This window comes from Azolla caroliniana, unplaced genomic scaffold, assembly GCF_043228905.1.
Source record: "Azolla caroliniana isolate FFs.n. ecotype wild unplaced genomic scaffold, voAzoCaro1.0.p SCAF_14, whole genome shotgun sequence".
Taxonomy (NCBI): domain Eukaryota; kingdom Viridiplantae; phylum Streptophyta; class Polypodiopsida; order Salviniales; family Salviniaceae; genus Azolla; species Azolla caroliniana.
In genome coordinates, this window is record NW_028230449.1 from 11,636,279 (window position 1) to 11,655,088 (window position 18,810).

Sequence of the window (18,810 nt, forward strand, 5' to 3'; positions counted from 1 at the left end):
TAAACCAAACCACAAAACTGCAACTTAATGGTTTAACGGTTCGGTTCAACTTCAAGTTTTTTTAACAATTTATCTTTAGTTTGGGGGTCAACAATTCGATTTAAATGGTTTGGAACCGTGGTTTAATCGGTTTAAGGTTGCTTATTTGATTTGTAAACCATTTCATTTTCTTAAATAATTTTTAAACAACCATTTTATTTGTAAGCCTATTTACGACGTTTTAGGAAAAATATTTAAAATTTTGAAAATTAAAATAATTTTGAAATATTGAAAAGTTTTAAAGTTTTAAAATTGAAATTTTGAATTTTGACCTAACTGAAAACCGAAACTGAATCAAGAAACAACAGTTTAACAGTTTGGATTTTTTGCAATGGTTTGTCGATTCTGACGCCTCCAACCACATGACGTCCCATGAAGAATGGTTCTATGAGTTGCGAATGCCCAATCGACCCGGCTATGTGGAGACTAGGGATGACACCACTCATCCAATTTGGCATGTCGACAATGTTCCATTTGGGAAAGAAGGTAATAGAACCTTCATCAAGAATGTCTTGCACGTTCCGACCGTAATAAAGAATTTGGTCTCGGTCAGCCAAATCGTGGAGCAATGCATGCAAATCTAGTTCAACCACGGAGGTTGCTACATCGAAAAGCAGGGCTGACTCATTGCTTGTGGATGAAAAGAGGGCCGAATGTTCATCCTTGATTCAAACAAGGTGAAATCGGACATGTTTGCGAAGGGCCTCAAAGAGAAACGACCACATCAATCTCCAAAAACTCAAAGGGATATAGTCTAATGGTGTCGTAATCGAACTCCCGACCTTCAAAGAAAAGGAGATTGAAGGAGTATGTGAAGCATGCCAATTCGACAAACATTGACATCCATCTCCAAAGGAAAGAAATGTGAGCAAAGGTATCTTGTATGTAATCCACTCCAATGGTTGGGAACCGGCACAAACAACAACATTCGGTGGATGCCGATACTACATAACCTTCATAAACAACTACTCCCGGGACACTAGGATCTTTCCAATGCGCTAGAAGAACAACATACATACATACATACAAATTTACAACACATACATACATATGCACATATATAGAACATACATACTTGTATATGCATGTGCCATACATACGATACATACAACACATGGAATACAATATGTAAATGCATATGCACATGTATAGAGCACGCGCGCGCACACACACACACACACAAAGAATATACATACAAATTTACAAAGAAGAAAGCAGGAGTGAGGGAGAGAGACAGAGAGAAAGCAAGAAGGAAAGGGGGAAGAGAGAGAGAGAGAGAGAGAGATGAGAGAATGGCTCGTTATGACAGAGCGATCATCGTCTTCTCTCCTGATGGCCATCTCTTCCAAGTCAGGTACGCTCTGGAAGGTGTACGTAAAGTAAACACTACTGTCGGAGTTCGCAGCACAGACACCATCGTCCTTGGCATGGAGAAGAAATCCACTGCGAAACTTCAAGATGCGAGTAGAGTCAGGAAGATTGTGAAATTGGATCAGCATATTGCCTTGGCATTTGCTGGTCTTACTGCAGATGCACGAGTCTTAGTGAATAGGGCACAGGTTGAATGCCAAAGTTATAGACTTACTTACTGTCCAGGATCCTGTGACAGTTGAGTATATCACACGGTTTATTGCAGTGCTTCAGCAGAAGTACACATAAAGTGGCGGTGTAAGACCGTTTGGGATTTCCAATTTGATTGTTGGGTTTGATCCATATATGGGGAAACCTTCCTAGTATCAAACTGATCCACCCGGAATCTTTTCTACATGGAAGGAATTCAAATTATGTCCGTGAATTCTTGGAAAAGAATTACACCGAAACCTCTGGAATGGAAACTGTTAAACTTCCTATACGAGCTCTTCTTGAGATTGTTGAAAGCGGTGGTAAGCATATTGACATTGCCGTCATGATTAACGACCAAGGCTTGCGTTTGCTAGAGGAGTCTGAGGTGGAGGAAATTGTAGTTGGAATAGAAGCAGAGAAAGCTGTTGCTGAAGCTGCAAAGCAAGGACCCCCAAAGGACTCTTAAATGAGTACATGGGTGGATGGATGTATGGTGATAAAAGAACTCACTCATGACTTGCAATATTTTCCGAACACCTATAAAGTCATTTTTTTAATCATACATTTGAGTGTGTTTACCATTACCCAATCACATGCTTTGTTGATCTGAATTGTAGCACTTCTTAATTTTGAGTCTAGCAAAAAGCTTGATAGTAACTTTGTTGAGAGATAGATAGATAGATAGATAGATTATATTATCTAGGTCAAATAGAGAGAGAGAGAGAGAGAGAGAGAGAGAGAGAGAGAGAGAGAGAGAGAGAGACCTCTTCGAAGTGGCCCTCCTCTAGCAAGCAAGGATGTGCAGGATGATCTACAAGAAGGCGGGTGTTTGATGCCATCTTGATCCAGACCACTTTCAAAGGGTTCTTGGTTTAATACCATATCAGTTTTTAACGATGATTTTCGCATGTGTGCATGTGTATGTATAGTATGCACGTGTGTATTTGTATATGCATGGTTGTGTTTGTATGCATGTATGAATGCATGCACACATGCATTTGCAGGATTCCCTCATGTTTTTTTCCATGTTAATATGTGTATTTGCTATTGTCATTTCACAAGCAAGAAGAGCTCTTTTGGTCTTGAGAAGTCTCATGGTGGTGGTGTGTTCTCTAGGAAGGACCCTACCAACGTATATCGGAGTGGAGCTTACATTGTGAAGCAAGCTGTGAAGAGTATTGTCGCATCAAGACTTGCCCGTCATTGCATTGTCTTGGTATGTATTTGTCTTGTGACCTTTGTGGATGTTGTGCCGTGTTCTTCACTCATTGTGGCATATTTTCTACTTTTTCATGCAAATAAAGTCATGAGAAAAGAATGAACACTATTCTTCTTAGGAGCTTAGTAGAAACCATGTCTGATTGTGCATATTGGTCAAGGAATATATGAAAATAGCATTATGTATTCATTGTGTTTCCTTTTTATTGCTGAAATTAAAAGGAAATGATGAGAAATATTTTCTCTTTTGGAAACCCTAATCCCAATTATTTCCGACTTGGGATGATGGCTATCCACCTCAACCTTCGTTGAAGCAGAAACAAACGTTACTAGAATATTGCTACATGTAGTCACTTTGGTCGCGATGACCTTGATTGCACATGGGAAATCGTTATCAAGGGAGGTTGAAGCATGCATTTCTTCCTATGATTGTCTTTTGTTCTATCAATATGGCTGGTCTTCATTCCCTTCATGACTTTCTGGATATGGAGGTTGACATTTATTAGAAACATTTTGAAGCCAAGTGGGTGTTTATTTATCGGCATGAACATTACATAACTTCCAAATATATGGTTCTTATGCATTAATTCAAATTTGTATTATATGAGAATCCTGAAGCTTTGGACTAAATTTGTATGTCCTAGTATTCTCTTCTTATACATGTAAGTCAAGGTAATTCGACTAAAACTTTATCAATGCTTTGGGTATATAATTCATGTTTCACTTTCAATGATACATTAAATGGGATTGCTTCTTAACTGTATACAATGCACTTGGTGCTTCCCAAAATGTGTTTGCTTTTAAACTCTTGTATGCTTAATATAGTTTTTCCCCCCCCCCCAAAAAAAACTCCTTCCATTAGTTATAAAATTTTACAAATGAGACGATTATGTACAAATCCCTGTAGGGACGCGATAGTTCCATCTTATGTGGATGCCCACTGACTCAAGAAAGGGAGAGGATGACCATTGTTGGATGAAGGCTATTCTTTGTCTTTCAACTCCATCGGAGCTGCCCTTAAGGCCATCATATTGGCTCTTCAAAGTGGCTACAATTTCACTCCATATCTCTTGCAGTAACCTTGTTAGATGTGCGGTTTAGTTAGAGAAGACTCGCCTACATCGTTGTTTCTATAGAATCCAAAGAGTTATTGGGCTAACCAATTCTAACACCTCTTGAGATTTGTCATTAAGAGGAGTGGAGTGGACATTGCCACTGGAGGAGAAATAGACCTCTTGTGCTTTTATCACCAAAGTCATCCCCTCCTGATGCTCGTATCTGCCAATTGCGGTCTGTGATGATAGCTAACATATATTTCCCCACTTGATTGAGCCTTGCACCTGGCATAATTGCAACAAGCGGCCAACCCCTCGCCATATTCGATGGGACGTTGGGTAGTCCCATAGAGCGTGTCGTATTGGTTCTACTGCATATGGGCACTCTACACAATTAGGAGAACTAAGGTTCTCACGTTGCCATGCTCCACTGGTAGGGACTTATGTATTAATAGCCATTGGAACGTGGTAATTCGCCTCACGTGTTGTTTCCAGATTTTCTGCCAAAACTTGGTGATTATTGTGGGAGGAACTTGAAAGGTGTGACAGACCTTCGCAGTAGTCGGCTCTCGGGCGGTTTGAGCAACTAGAATGTGGTGACCCAATCTAGTTGTGAATTGGAAGAAAGGGATGGGTTTGCTTCCTTGCCCCGCGTAGGGATCACACCATGTCCATTCCAAGGGGTCCCAATTGACCTTACGTAACCATGTGTTTTCATGAGTATATATGTGCCAATCGGGTTGTACTTTGATCGGATCAAGATCTACAATCCATTTATGACCAGTATACGCGAGTACTCGAATTACGTTATTCTGTGTTGGTGTCTCAATGTCTCACAATTCAGAGCCTTCGAGCTTGTCTGGTGGTCCCCTACCTCTCGGGATCAGAGATCCCTCCTCCTCGTGGCCTATCCATTTCTCCATTGTCGTCCTTTGAGTAGCAAATTCCCTAATCAGTAGAGTGTTAATGATTTCTGATCTCATAGTCAATCCGCCCCTGATTCCATGGAGTATGTTCGCTTGATCTTGCAGTGGCACTGACATAAACCATCACCAACATTCTATACTTTTTCCTGGACCTTTTGCAATGTATCCCCATGACAACCCCTTACATGATCCCAGTAGTTGATTAGATTCATCCTTGATACATGGGTTCCATAAGATACGTTGATTGAGCCAGGCAGATTCGGATCTTGGTTGATCATACTTGAGCCCTCGACGAATGTCACACCATGCCTTCCACATGGATGTTGTATGCTCAATATAGTAGTTAAAAAGAGAGCAATTTAAAGCCAATAATAGGTAGATTGTTGCTTAGACTAACGGATATGTAACAATTGGAAGTTCACTTTTGTAAAGTAGTAAGAAAATGAAGAACACTTCATTAGGATTGAAGGCTATTTTAAATATGGAGAGGATACTACAAAAAGGTTTAATATGAGAAAAAGGTGTACTAGAAAGAGATGTTGTATTACCAATAGTGTGATTGATATATATGTCAAATGTGGCTTGTTTGATAAGCTTCACATATTGAATCAGTCATATATTAATCTCTTCCTTGTTAAAATATGTTGTGATGTGAGAAATTATTGAGCATTTGAAATGGACTTCTTGGAGTGGAGTACTCATGATGATTGTTAATGAAATCTTATAAAGTTTAAATAGAGAATAGCTATCAAACCAAATAATGAACTCTTGAGTCTTTATTAGTAAAAGAATCCTTACCACTTTAGTAAACCCTAAACCTTAGGTTCAACACAAAATTTGGTTTAGGTTTGTAGTTTCCCATGTTTGTCTCTATCCCTTCTTGAAATTTAGACATGCAAGAATCAATAACTAGTTGCTAGAATCCCATGGCATCACCAAGTCTCTCCTATCATGATATTCCCTTCCCTTAATTCAAGTCGAATCACGTCCCTTAAGTCCTTCAAATTTCCATTTATCTTTTCTATGAGTGCAGGCCTACAACTACAAACTTGTGATGTAAAAAATGAACACATTTAATAATTAAGGTGTTGAATTCAATATCACTATTAGTGCCCCTTAAATGTAAATGAAGTGTAACATAACTACATACCCTAAAACCAAATGCCAAAACGCTAAAAAAGAAAGAAGTTGAAGAAGTAAACCCAAAATTGACCAATAAGCAAAGTGAACCCTCTTCTCACTAAGATGGTTTGTTCATCCTTGTTCCTTTCCTAACCTTTGAGTCGGGTAACTGGTTAGGCAAACAAAAATAAGATTTTTCGATGGCGCATTTGTTTTTATCCAGATTGCACACATACTCAATTAAGCAACCTGCACAGTTCGTGGTTGTGACTCTTTATGATTTAGGTGCAAATAGACACAAGCCACTACATACACACACATAACACGTAGATACATACACACATGCCATACATCTAAGATTTACAACACATACATAAATAAACATGGAATACAATAAAATATATACATGTATGAATATGAACATACATACACACACGCATAATACATACATACGTACATACATACAATCCATTCATAAAAAATATACAACATATGCAATACAATACAATACATATATACACATATGTATAAAATATATGTGTGTCTTCTATGTAAGGACAATTAAAATGAGTTGTTGTCATAATATATATATATATATATGTTAAAAATATTAATATAATGGTTAAGGATTTGACATGTCTATAACAAGGTTTTGGGTTCAAATCCTTTTGAGGCATGATGTAAGTGTCATCATGACACCTAGCTTTTTACTTCTTGCTCAATTTATAGTTGATACAAAGGTACCCATTTGGGTTGGCTTAGATACATGCATGTTAAAAGGGTGGCACAAAGGAACACATGTACACCACAACATGAAGGCATGCACTTGCACCAAAGGGACACCACAATATATTTCCCTTTTTATCATATACTCTCTCTCTCTCTCTCTCTCTCTCTCTCTCTGTGTCTATCTTGTGATTTTCTCACATTCTCTCTCTCCTCTTTGTCTTGAAATCTTGACATTAAGTTGTTTATCATCATATAATTAACCTCTATTTTCCTAGTTCATTGTCCTAACCTTCTTATGATCTAGCCTTTTACACACATGATCTAACTTGGTCCGTCATGGCATAATCATCCTCTAGTTTGCTACAACATTGTATTTGGTAACCTTGGGTATTGTGCATCTCCTATCATTTTTTGCATACATAATCTAACTTGTTTCTCTTATGTATATAGTTAAGCCTCAAGTAGAATTTTATCTTTGTTGCTTACATGGTCTACATCTAAGACATAAAATATATCATTTATAAGGATATAACCCCCCTCCCCTCCCAAGCATTAACACTTGGTATTGAGCACTAGCACCGACCTACAAGTACACCCTTTGTCAACTACTAACTAGTAAGTACACCTAATCCCTTGTGTCATGAGTTATGGTTGAATCCTGGAAGCATAAGGCCTTTTCTCATGGAATCCAATTGTCAAATGGGTAAAATTTATGTCGTTGCTCTTGAAATGGTCTCCCAATGTGTCGATTTGGCAATCATCATTGTGTTGTTTGTTAATGACTTCTACGTTAGGACAACTTGGGAGCACTATTTCCCCATATTCGACCGACATCTCACTGTTTAGTCATCTTAGTACATTGTGCCAAGGTTGTGGGTTTAGTTTTAACATTTGTTTGAGTGTAAGCTCAACTTCTTTAGATAGTATGTGATTAAAATTATGGTTGGGAATTGTGAGGACTCCCATATCATGTTACACTTCTCTCATGGGATACTATCACTTTAAGTGAAAGGATTTGTTGTAAGAGTGCCATGTTAACTTGGTTTGGGGTGCATTTGTGTATGCCCAAAGTTTGGTGGCAAGGGTACATTCCTCTTCAAGTAATATTGTGTGGGATAGTGGCCCAATTTTCAAGTTGGCTGAAGTTTAAGCTTGGTAGGTTGGGTGCGGGTTGTTTAGCTTCTTCTTGTTGACGTAGCTTGATGTACTCCTCAACATGGTTTTTTAGGATGGGTTTTGGGTAAGTTGTGAAATGTGCGAATAATTCCTTTGTTGGGTCCTTGGTATGTACTTGCGCTATGTCATCTTCCTTAGAAGTGGGTGGGAGAAGAGGAGAGGCCATTTGAGATGATTTGGTCAATTGAGTCTTCCTCAACTTCCTTTTAATGGCTATGTAGTTCACATCCTTTGCTCTTGTTCTTGTAAATTGTTAGCTATTCATTAAGCAAGCATGATCACATTGGCCCATATTTTCTAGGGTACGACAAACAACAAGTTTGTGCTAATTCTCTTTTCTTTTCTGGGCAGTTGGGCACCAAATGCTCTCTTCCGCTATCACGAAGTTACACATGTGAATGTAAAATTTGAGCAGGACCATGGGGGACTTGAACCGGAGAGGATGGGTTTACCAGATATATGTCTCTAAACTTGAAAGCTCCTTATAGTCGAAGGCTCATCAGAGTTAAACACTCTTCAAAGTCAAATGCTCTTCAAAGTCAAGGGCTTCTTAAGGTTGAAAGTTGTTCATACTCGAAGCATATTTTTTGCCCGCTTTCACCAACATTTGTGAGATCTCGAGCTTAGAATTTTGGGCCGAAAATCCCGATACTACTATCCTCATGGTGATGCCTTCATACTAGATACCCAAACAAGGATTTACACAAGCAAGAAAAATATATATTGTTTCTAACCGTTTCTTTTCCTTCTTCGTTGAGTGAGAACAATTGGTTGATAAGGTTCCATTTATTCCTTGTTTGAGCCAATTATTAAGAAGTCTTTGATGATATATTCAAAATCAGTCTACAAGTCCTCTATGAGCATTCAAACTAAATGCTCTCATGTTTGTCAAGTGTGAGCCCAAATGTTGCCACTTTCATGGCCTCAATGATTGGCTCGTATGCTCAAATGATTTGCTTGAATAGTTCCACATGGTCATAGACATCCTCATAAGTGCGGAAACAGGGTACCAATTTCAAAATGGAAGTAGTGTTAACTCTTATTAACTAAGCTTTGTGTTTTCAGTCTCTCTAATTTCATCTTGTCTTATGACGTTCTTTTCTAGCTTTTCTCTAACTTCCAATCTTTTATATATGTTTAGTCTAACTCATTTCCTTAGGTGCGCTCCTCAAATCATGATAACACTTCAGTTGGAGTCTCAAACTCAAACCATTAAAATTGAATCATTAAAGAGATCCTCAAACCAATATTGTTCAAAACTAAACCATTTGAATTCTTTAAATCGCCTATACCATTGAAACAAGCAAAACAGTTTAGCAAACCATGAAAGAGAGGTGTTAGGGTTTATGATTCTTACATGAATTTACATAAGAAGAATGATTGGAGAAGCTCTTCAAGACTCGAAAACAAACACATGCCTCATGGCTTAGCTTAAGCTCTTTAAATCGCAGTTTTGAAGCTCGATAAACCCATGGTTGGTTGAACCCAATACAATTTCAAGCCAAACCATCTCTCAGTTTTGAAACCGAAACCAAATTGTCTAAGCCTTTAATATCAAGTTCCATGATTTGGGTTTTGGCTCAATAGCTAATTATGTACATGCATAGAACGTAATATTCGTGTTCGTGCAAGCATTCCAACGTATGGAAACGAACACGTTTGAAATGGGAAAAATACATGCTCCTTTTTTTTTCCCACTTATTGTCATTACAATTTAGCACTGTAGTGGTTGAGGAACAGTCTATATACATGGATCCCCTCTCCCCTCCCCCCCCCATTCATACGGAAGATATATATATATATATATTGTGGGTGGTTGAGGAACAGTCTATATACATGGATCCCTCCCCCCCCCCCCCCCCCCATTCATTCAGTTCAAATCTACACCCAATCATTGAGGTACATGGCCACTTCTGTTACTACGAATCGGCTTCTTCCGCTTCTTCTATGCCTTCTCTGCACCTTAATACATCTAATCTCTGCTTCAACCAAGAAGGTATGCATAGTGGGAGGTGGCATATCAGGCTCTGCAACTGCCCATTTCCTAAGAACTTATTCAACGGAAGAAACAAAGAGCTTCATAGAAATCGAGATATTTGAGAAAGAATCCATGGTTGGGGGGAGAATGAGCTCCATAGAATTAAGCGAAGGAGAGTTTTTTGAGTCTGGAGGTACTATTCTTCATCCGAAGAACTATCATACTCTTCGTTTTACTGAGCTACTCGGGCTTAAGCGTCTGAAGATCACAGATGAGGGTAATTTTGGTATATGGAATGGTTCCTCATTCATCTTTGTGACACAACCGGATGGAACTTCTTTTTTCTCCAAGAAATGGAGTAATTTTGTCAATTCACTCTCATTTCTATGGCGCTACAAGCTTAGCCTCTTTCGCATGAACAATTATGTCTCTGTAAGTTCAATTCTTTCTTCTCCGATGTATCTATGCTCAATCATCCTTAACCTGTTCTCATTTTGGGTTAAAAATCATTGTTTTATTAGGATAAATCAAGATCATAGTAATCACTCATGACACGTGATGCATTCATTGTAAAGTTCTATTCCTTTGCCTGCGAGCTACTGGGACCAAGTGTTTCTGTTCATCGTTAATAATATGTATGCTCGTATCAATATAGCAAGACGTCGTAGACATTTTCCAATACTATTTCCACATGCAGATTAGGATCTAAACATTATCAGCTTCCTGTAGGAGAAATGGAGCATATTTTTTTAGATCTGCTAGGGTAAACATGAGGGAAAGTTAGTTCTTTCCCCACATGGAAAACTTTATAAAACCCAGAAACATCGCAATAACGGAAACCCACAACATATGGGAGCACATCCAATACCCTTATCATTGATAGCATGCATCATTTCAACAACAGAAACCCATAATTATCACATGGGATTACAGACATCACCCTTATCATCATTTCAATAATGGAACCTGACAAATATTGTATCAGATGTCAGCATGCATAGTGACCATATGTGAAGGAAGAAAGAACAATGAACAATGATATTATTTGAACCTTGTGTTACTAGTTTGAAGCATATCCATAGCAGAATCAATAGAGTAAGATTGACCATATGTGAAGGAAGAAAGACCGATGGACTGATGTTATTTGAACCTCTTGTTATTAGTTCAAAGCATACGTGTGAAATTTGAGATCCATAGCAGAATCATTAGAGTAAGAGTGCCACATTTGCTGCACTATGTTTTGATGGAACATGTATAGTAACTAGTATAAAAGGCTTCTGTAGCCTAGAAATATAAAAAAACAAATATTTAGTGGAAATTGGGTATAAGTATTTGGCTCCCTTGTATTATGCTAAAAAATGTACATGTGATGTCTCTGTAAAAAGACAAAGATGCAATCCATATTGAATCAGGGGGGGCTCCACACATTCATTTCACTATAGTTTCATGGTGTTCCTATGAAAGATAGTTAGAGTTCTTGCCAATATCAATTGTTAGACATTTGCACTTTGTGATAGGCATAATTTTGTGATTGGCCTTTGCAAGCTGAGGATTTCTGTTACATTAACGTCACCCAAATTCCCAGAAGTATTTTTCCTACCCTTTTTGTTATAGTAGTTGATATAGAATAATCTCGATAGTGCAAAAATGTGTTTGCACTAGAAAATAACTATTAGATTCTTTTTTTCATACTATGCCAATTGTGAATCTTATATCCTAATCATTGTAACTGGACGTTTTGCAATAGAAACCATAATTCAAAGGTTTTGATGAACATACCTCATTTTAGTTGATCCTCTTAAACATTTTCTCTTATTGTTTCTTCATTTCTTTAGTGTGGTGTTTCCCATAGCCCTGGCCCCTTACTACCTTATGTTGAATTTGGTTTTACATTTGGTGCAACATATGTAACATAATATGTAAAATATGAGCCTCCACATTTTTGCATGCCATGATACATTGGTGTTGCAAAAAAATCTCATGCAATGAGGAATCATTAGATGCATTGTGAACCAAATATGATGCAACCCATTTTCCAAATTATTTCTTCATATATTGCATCCATCTAGAACTTGAAATTTTGCTTGTATTTGTATGTCTTTCAAGTCTTTTTACTTGCATCCCATGTGATCCTAGGAAGTTGATGTGAGGTTTTGTTTTTAACCTTAAGCATGTGCCTAACAACCCTTTCCATGCCATGATCTCAATGTGAAGTGATTAGGTCTCAAGAAATAGGAGCATGTATAACGTCTATAGCTTGATGTGAAGAAACTTTATACAACAACATTTTTGGACATTTTTAAACTTTTTCCAAGCAAACTTAGGGGTGGTATTGCCTCGTACGTCAATCCCATAGAGAAACATAGTATAATCATAGTGTTGAGGTCTTTCTTGAGAACCCAAACATTTGCTTTCCCACCATTGCATATCATCTCCAAAGCATAGAAGTTCTCTTTCCCGCTTCTAAGTGGGGGGTAGAACATTCATTCCATCTATGATTGAAGGGAACCTCAAGTCCAAGTTATTTGAAGCTTTCCACAATTTCAAGTGGCTCATTATCGGGCATGATGCATGATCTATTGTTATTTTGATTCCTCACAAACATAACCTTTGGTTTGAAGCTCATGTCACTCTACTTACTATGCATCTAAAAGTTTTCCAATACATTGATAAGCTTTTTGGGCATCTTCTAAAGAATTTGCAAAAAGCATTGGATCATTTGCATATTACAAAAGCTCCCAATGGTCGTTTCTTCAATGCCTTCTTGCTTTACAAATTCGTTGACCATTTAAACCAATTCATCAATTCATGAACCAAAGAAAGTTGGTGAGAGTGGGTATCCTTGGTTAACACCAATAGTGCTAGTGAAAAGTTTTGAAATTACACTATCCCATTACATGTGGATATCACCTTCTCATAGATTCAAGCATATATTGACTTGGTACATGAGTTCTACCATGCATTTCGAAAGATGGTGTTGGTGCCCAAAGCTTTCGTGAAGTTTACAAAGAAACGATATGATGCTTCACCTTTCAAACAACTATCTGCCATTAGCACTTGAAGAAATGAGTGAGAGAGAGAGAGATGCAATGACAGATTATCCTATCTTCAAACAGTCAAATTGACCTATGAGACTAAGCATTACATCCGTGTGAATATCGTAGAAGATAAGTAAAGAAAGTTGTGATGGTTCTTTGTTGAAGAGCTTTTGTTGTTGTGTTGTCATCATTCAGCAACGTCTCTTTATTCTGATCAGTGACCAGAACCCAATGGATTTTGGAGCTCCTAAATTAAAGGCACTAGAGATTAGCACTTATATCATCAATAATGCTGGCTGAGCTAAACATGGACATAATCATTGTTGGTATCCTGAAATGCAAGAGGGATTTCAATCACATGGTGTAAGTATAAATGAACTCCTCCATTCCAATATAGCTTGGATTGTCTGCTGAAATGCAAGAGTGATTTCAATCACATAGCATAACTACAAATGAACTACCACCATTCCAATATAGCTTGGATTGTCTAAATCTGAACAGGAACGAAGCGGAAAAGAATTGAGTTATCTGAACAGATAGGAACATGGATCAGCCCTACAATGGCTCTTGGTAGGAAGATGGTCTGCGATATGGTTATCTGTTTCCACGTCACAGGATAGATTTCTCATAAAGCCTTGTTATATGGATACACATCTATCTCATGTGACCCTTAGTGTCATGGGGCAGCTTAAGACCTCTACACATTAGTTAGAGATTGAGGTAGGTAGAACCCACGCATCATGTGATCAATGTGTGCAATCAAAGGAATACTATGTTTGTGATGATTTTGTTTTCTATGAGTAAAGTGGGAGATACCACCATCTCTTCAATTAAGGCTTTGGCCCATCAGTGTGTGGAATCAAAGGAACACCATGTTTACCATGATATCATCTCTTCAAATAAGGCGTTGGCCACTTACCCAAGCATGTGGAATATGAAGACCAACTACGCATAGGACTGTTGTTAGAACTCGATGGGCATAGAGAGAAGTGGTTGAAAGACAATAATACAACCACAACAGCTCATGAACAAAGAACCGTCACGACTTTCTTTAGCTCCTCCATTCAACAACTTTCTTTAATGATATCATTTCGAATCATTCTATTAATTTACACTCTGGTCATTTCAAATTATTTTGGAATGAGGCTAGCATATTTATATTTATGCCATGTAGTTGGAACCATTCTTGCATTCTAGCATACCCACAATCATTGTCTTCATGTTCTGCCAGCTGTTTTGATGATAAAAGTGCCAATCTTGAGTGTCTTTGATTTTGGAGCTCTCAAATCCATCTGGATTATATTGTGGGGCACCAAAGATTTTTCCCTTGGCAGGCAATCATCAAGACTAAAAATCTCTCTACTTATGTCCCCTGGTTTCTATCCTGTAGAAAACACTCATTGTTAAAAGTGTGTCAAACAACCATAATTCTGTTTGTGGTTCTTGGAACTGTATAAGTTCATGTTGTCTTTCAAGGCCGCCAAGGGTGCCGTATCCACGAGAAAGTTTAGTACAAGCAGCCATCCTTATGGAACCCAGGCCTTCTGAATGTTATTTCTAGATATGTGTAGGATTGTGTATATGCAATGTTACTTCTAGTATGTGTAGGATTGTGTGTACGCTACCTTTTCCTCTCTCAATAAGAACATCAGTTCTGTTCTTGGTAACCCCTGTTTGATTGGTGCTAAATACCAGTATGTCAGTTCTATCAAGGTTTACCAACAAATTGAGAGAGGTTTCTTTGTTGTTTAGGTTTTGTCTTATTTCATCTTTTTCCTCATGTGTTCCTCATGGACAAGTATTGCATAACAGGTACTTGAATATCAAATGACGTGATAATAATCGAAATGAACGTAGCACTTATTTCATGATCAAATAAATGGTAAACCAAACTACACAACTAAGGAGATATACATACCTAAGTGTAAATAAATAACTACTTGCAGATGTTGTTTCGACCTCCTATGAGTTTTGAAAAAATTGTATCTGTTTCTTCCATTTTCTTTGTTTTCTGTAGTAGTTTTGTTAGCTCAGACTCTTCGCATGTGATTAGAATGATAGCATGTGTTCTAATGGGATTCTTTCCTCACAGAACAAGATTGAATTTACTCACCCACACACATTGTATTAAAGTTTGATACCGTCATCTCTCATGAGGCAGAATGCAAAGATTCAATTGTTGTATGCTTTCATGAAAAAAGCCTGTTAGTATTTAGATAATCCTAAAGCTTTTCATTTTACGGTCACTTTCAGGAAACACTTCAGAAATTCTTGCGGTACTATGATGAGAATAAACCAGTGTTTTATACTGTAGAAGAGATGCTGAAATGGGCAGGCCTTTATGAATTGACACAGACTACAGCATTAAAAAGTCTTCTTGATCATGGATTGTCTCAACAACTTATCAACGAACTGATTACGGTGAGTTTTTTCAAATTCCGAAAATTCCTTTTGCATATTTATTTTCTTTGGTAGTATCAGACCCAAGGGAGTCTTATGGACTTATTGATTGAATAACAAGTGCATTGTGTTTCAGGTTGTTGTACGAGTAAATTATGGCCAGAGCATGAGTATAAGTGGCATGGCAGGTGCTGTTGCTCTTTGTGGATCAGGTGCTGAATTTTGGGCAGTGGAAGGGGGGAACTGGAAGATTGCACATGGATTAATCCAACATTCAAATACGTCACTTACTCTGAGCGATGAAGTTCGTTCTATAGTAGCTAGTGATGCTGGTGGATATGAGCTCAGTACCATTTCAGGGAAGAGTACCTTTTGTGATGCTGTTGTTTTGGCTACTCCATTAGATGAAAATCACATAGATTTCTGGCCACCTATATTCATTCCGGAGAGGCATAGCCAGCATACGTATACTACCTTTGTTCGGGGCATCATAAACCCGGTAAGTTTTCAGCTGATTCTCTTTGAAATCCAGCATAGTCGTTAAAATTCTCACCATATAGATGTGTATTTAAAGGCCATGAGCCACGTCCCACTAACTTAAATGCAGTGTTTTTAAATCTATCAAAACACTGGCTCATACCTATTTTTATGGCTCATATCTATTTTAACGGCATGGGGATACTCGAATTTAAAAGCATTTCATAATTTTCTTTCATAATACGATTAGTCTTTGTGGGACATGGCTCTAAGGTGATTATCCATTAGATTGTTCTAATAAGAATGATAAGTTTGTGTTAGAACATCTGTTCTACTAAGAAGTTTTGTGGCAGCCTCAAAAATGTCGATAGTCGGCTGTTTTTTGTGAATTCAGAGTTATTTCGGACTGTCTTCAGTGGCAAGTGTACCAACCTTTATAGGCACTATGGAAATATCGACAGTGCCCTTCTCATCTATAAATATTCTAAAAAGTTATGGGAACTATGACATGGCATATAAAATCTTTTCACGCGCTCCATTGTCCGACAATCTGCTGGATGAACTATTCAGGTTGGAATTCATAATATCATCATTCTGTATCAAAATCTTTTTTATGGCTTTAAGCATCCGAATTTGAGTACTACAATCCTCACCAGAAGTCTCAGGCATATTTCTCACTGTGAATTCCCCCATGGCGTTTTAGTGTCTAACCTTATGAGCTTCTCTAGGCAAGATGGAGCCTCGCATTCAGAAGCTCATAAAGTGTTGAACATTGTAACAAAACATATGGGGAAAGTACGTTTTTTCTCAAGAGGGAATAATGTCTAAAACGTCTATAAATGTGTCATCGGGTTCATATCATAATATATATTTTTACAATTGCAGTATCCGCAGTATTACAAAGCGTCTCGATTGGGCAGCATACCCACACTTCATGGCACCAGAGAAATTTGCTCCATTTGTGCTCGACGGGGAACATCTTTATTATGTTAATGCTTTTGAAAATGCTGCAAGCACAATAGAGACAGGGGCTGTGGCAGCGGAGAACGTTGCGCGTTTGTTGCTCTCACGCTTGTTTGAGAATGTTTTGGAAGAACTCATAGAAAGGTCAACATCTACACCATTTGTGAAAGCTGATAATGATATCTGATTTAATAATAGTGTATGGCACAGCTCTTAAGCAATTTAGATGTATGTCATACCAGTGAACTACGTGAATAATCGTCAGACATTTCCTTTCTGGAGGAGAGGGCTCATCGATATAAGGGTCGCAAGTGTCGACAATAGTAATGTTAAGAGTTTGATTTCTTTTGCAATTGAGCTTGATGAGAAACCAATGCAACCAGAGAGCTATATTGGGTATGGAAAATGCGCTTAGCCGTTTCTGCACAATAGCTAATGTGTTCCTGGTGATAGCTATGTAAAAAGATAAAATAGGCTGGTTCTGTTCAATACCTCTATTGAAATTGTATTGCACTTTTATTGCAAATGACATATCATAAGCATCTATGGTGGTTGATTACCTTGTAAGGTGATGTTAACAATGAATGTCTACCATTCATTGGATGTGATTCTTTTATCAATTTCATATGATGTTTTTCACAAGTAGACAAGCATGGCTATTTAAATGTTCAACTATTTTGATCTAACACAAGGTAAGGTTACAATCTTGGTCTTTCGGATGTAGATGTGCAAGTGTTCCAATACATACTGTCCCAAACGGTTGTTACAAAAGAGAGAGAGAGAGAGAGAGAGAGAGAGAGAGTATGTGTGTGTATATATATGGATGCTAAATGGCATATGTTCAGAATTACCTTATAAGACAAATATTAGTGCAATGACGTGTGCCTTAGCACAAAAGCTCTTGGATCATTGTCATGTATGTTAGTCACTTGAGCACATATATTTGATAGTTGCAGTGATCGAATGTGTATGTCATACAAATTTGTCAACATTAGTACAGGTAATTAATAACAAAGGCAATGTATATTTATATAGATAGATACATATATAGATGTATAATTTTTATCATAAAACAAAATTAAATGATCTCCCAAGTGTGCCAGGAAACAAAACAGAAAAAAAGGAATAGCTTCCATAGAATCAACTAAGATAATAACAAAGGAGGCGTAGCGTGTTTGAAAATGGGAAGAAATAATGTCTCCAAGTGTGTGATGGATCCCATAACCTGGTACATTCCAAGCACAAGATGGAGGAGGAAATAGCTATTTTGCTTTTTCAAAAGGACAAAAACAGCAATGGCAGAAAAGCAAGCTCTCTCTCTCTCTCTCTGTGTTTGCCTACAGTTCAAAACCTGGGAAAATAATAGTGTAAATACATAGCAATGTATACTAACATTTATTTAATTATTTGAAAAAATATGAAAGTTGAGGAGGAAGAAGAAGAAGTGGATGTGTAGGCATGTATTATGTTGCTTTTCTCTTTCTTTTTTTTTAGTGTTATGCGATTTTTAGGTTTTGAGAGGGAAATAGAGAAGAAGCTCAGGAAAACAAAAAACAAAAAAGTTGTGATGAAGGAAGGGAAATGGCCAATGGGCATCATACAAATCTCACACACACACACATTCTCTCTCATAAAAAACAGAGCACACTGAGCGTGTGACATAATCTCTCTCTCTCTCTATGATTCTCTCTCTAACTCTCTCTCTATGATTCTCTCTCTAATCCTCTCTCTCTCTCTCTCTCTCTCTAACTCTCGTCAGCAGCTCGTGTGTGTGCATGTGTTGTAGAAAAGTGGCAGCTTCAGCCATCATCATCATCATCTTCTCTATTCATGTGTTAATTCTTCCTCTTCATGTCATCATCCCCTCACCTCACAACAGCAACAGTACCATTATCCTCTGCACAACTTTAGTGCTCTTTCTCTCTCTCTCTCTCTCTCTCAAAATCAATCAATCAATCAGAAATTCATGTGCTAATATTCTGCACATTGCTTTAATACCAAAAATCATCTAACTTCTCCTCCTCCTATGATCAATCCATACATTTCCCTGTCTCTCTCTCTCTCTCTCTCTCTCTCTCTCTCTCTCTCTCTCTGTCTGTCTCTATATACATATATGTATGTACAGA

At 37.7% G+C, this 18,810-nt stretch overlaps 2 protein-coding genes across 3 annotated transcripts; both read left to right on the top strand.

The window, feature by feature from the left end:
• The first annotated feature begins 1,299 nt into the window (after positions 1–1,299).
• On the top strand, positions 1,300–2,207 carry LOC147855458 (proteasome subunit alpha type-7-like). Its single transcript, XM_087330666.1, is given in 3 exon segments — positions 1,300–1,619; positions 1,621–1,808; positions 1,810–2,207. Coding segments are annotated over 3 exon segments (735 nt in total). The 5' UTR covers positions 1,300–1,331; the 3' UTR covers positions 2,069–2,207.
• A 7,495-nt stretch (positions 2,208–9,702) lies between these two features.
• FCLY (farnesylcysteine lyase) lies at positions 9,703–17,393 on the top strand. Of its 2 annotated transcripts, XM_087330709.1 has the most exons (6): positions 9,703–10,238; positions 15,098–15,265; positions 15,381–15,743; positions 16,116–16,291; positions 16,607–16,828; positions 16,927–17,393. In XM_087330709.1, the coding sequence occupies exons 1-6, from the start codon at positions 9,732–9,734 to the stop codon at positions 16,940–16,942; spliced, it is 1,452 nt and encodes a 483-aa protein (XP_087186835.1). In that variant the 5' UTR covers positions 9,703–9,731; the 3' UTR covers positions 16,943–17,393. The 2 variants fall into 2 exon arrangements, with proteins under 2 accessions (XP_087186835.1, XP_087186834.1); XM_087330708.1 differs by having other exon boundaries at positions 16,607–17,393.
• Positions 17,394–18,810: the final 1,417 nt, after the last annotated feature.

Bases quoted from the DNA above. Each gene is read 5' to 3' on its own strand.
- FCLY (XM_087330708.1), top strand. From the start codon at position 9,732: ATGGCCACTTCTGTTACTACGAATCGGCTTCTTCCGCTTCTTCTATGC. The intron at 10,239-15,097 runs GTAAGTTCAATT...GGTCACTTTCAG, and splicing joins GCATGAACAATTATGTCTCT to GAAACACTTCAGAAATTCTT. The intron at 15,266-15,380 runs GTGAGTTTTTTC...ATTGTGTTTCAG, and splicing joins TTATCAACGAACTGATTACG to GTTGTTGTACGAGTAAATTA.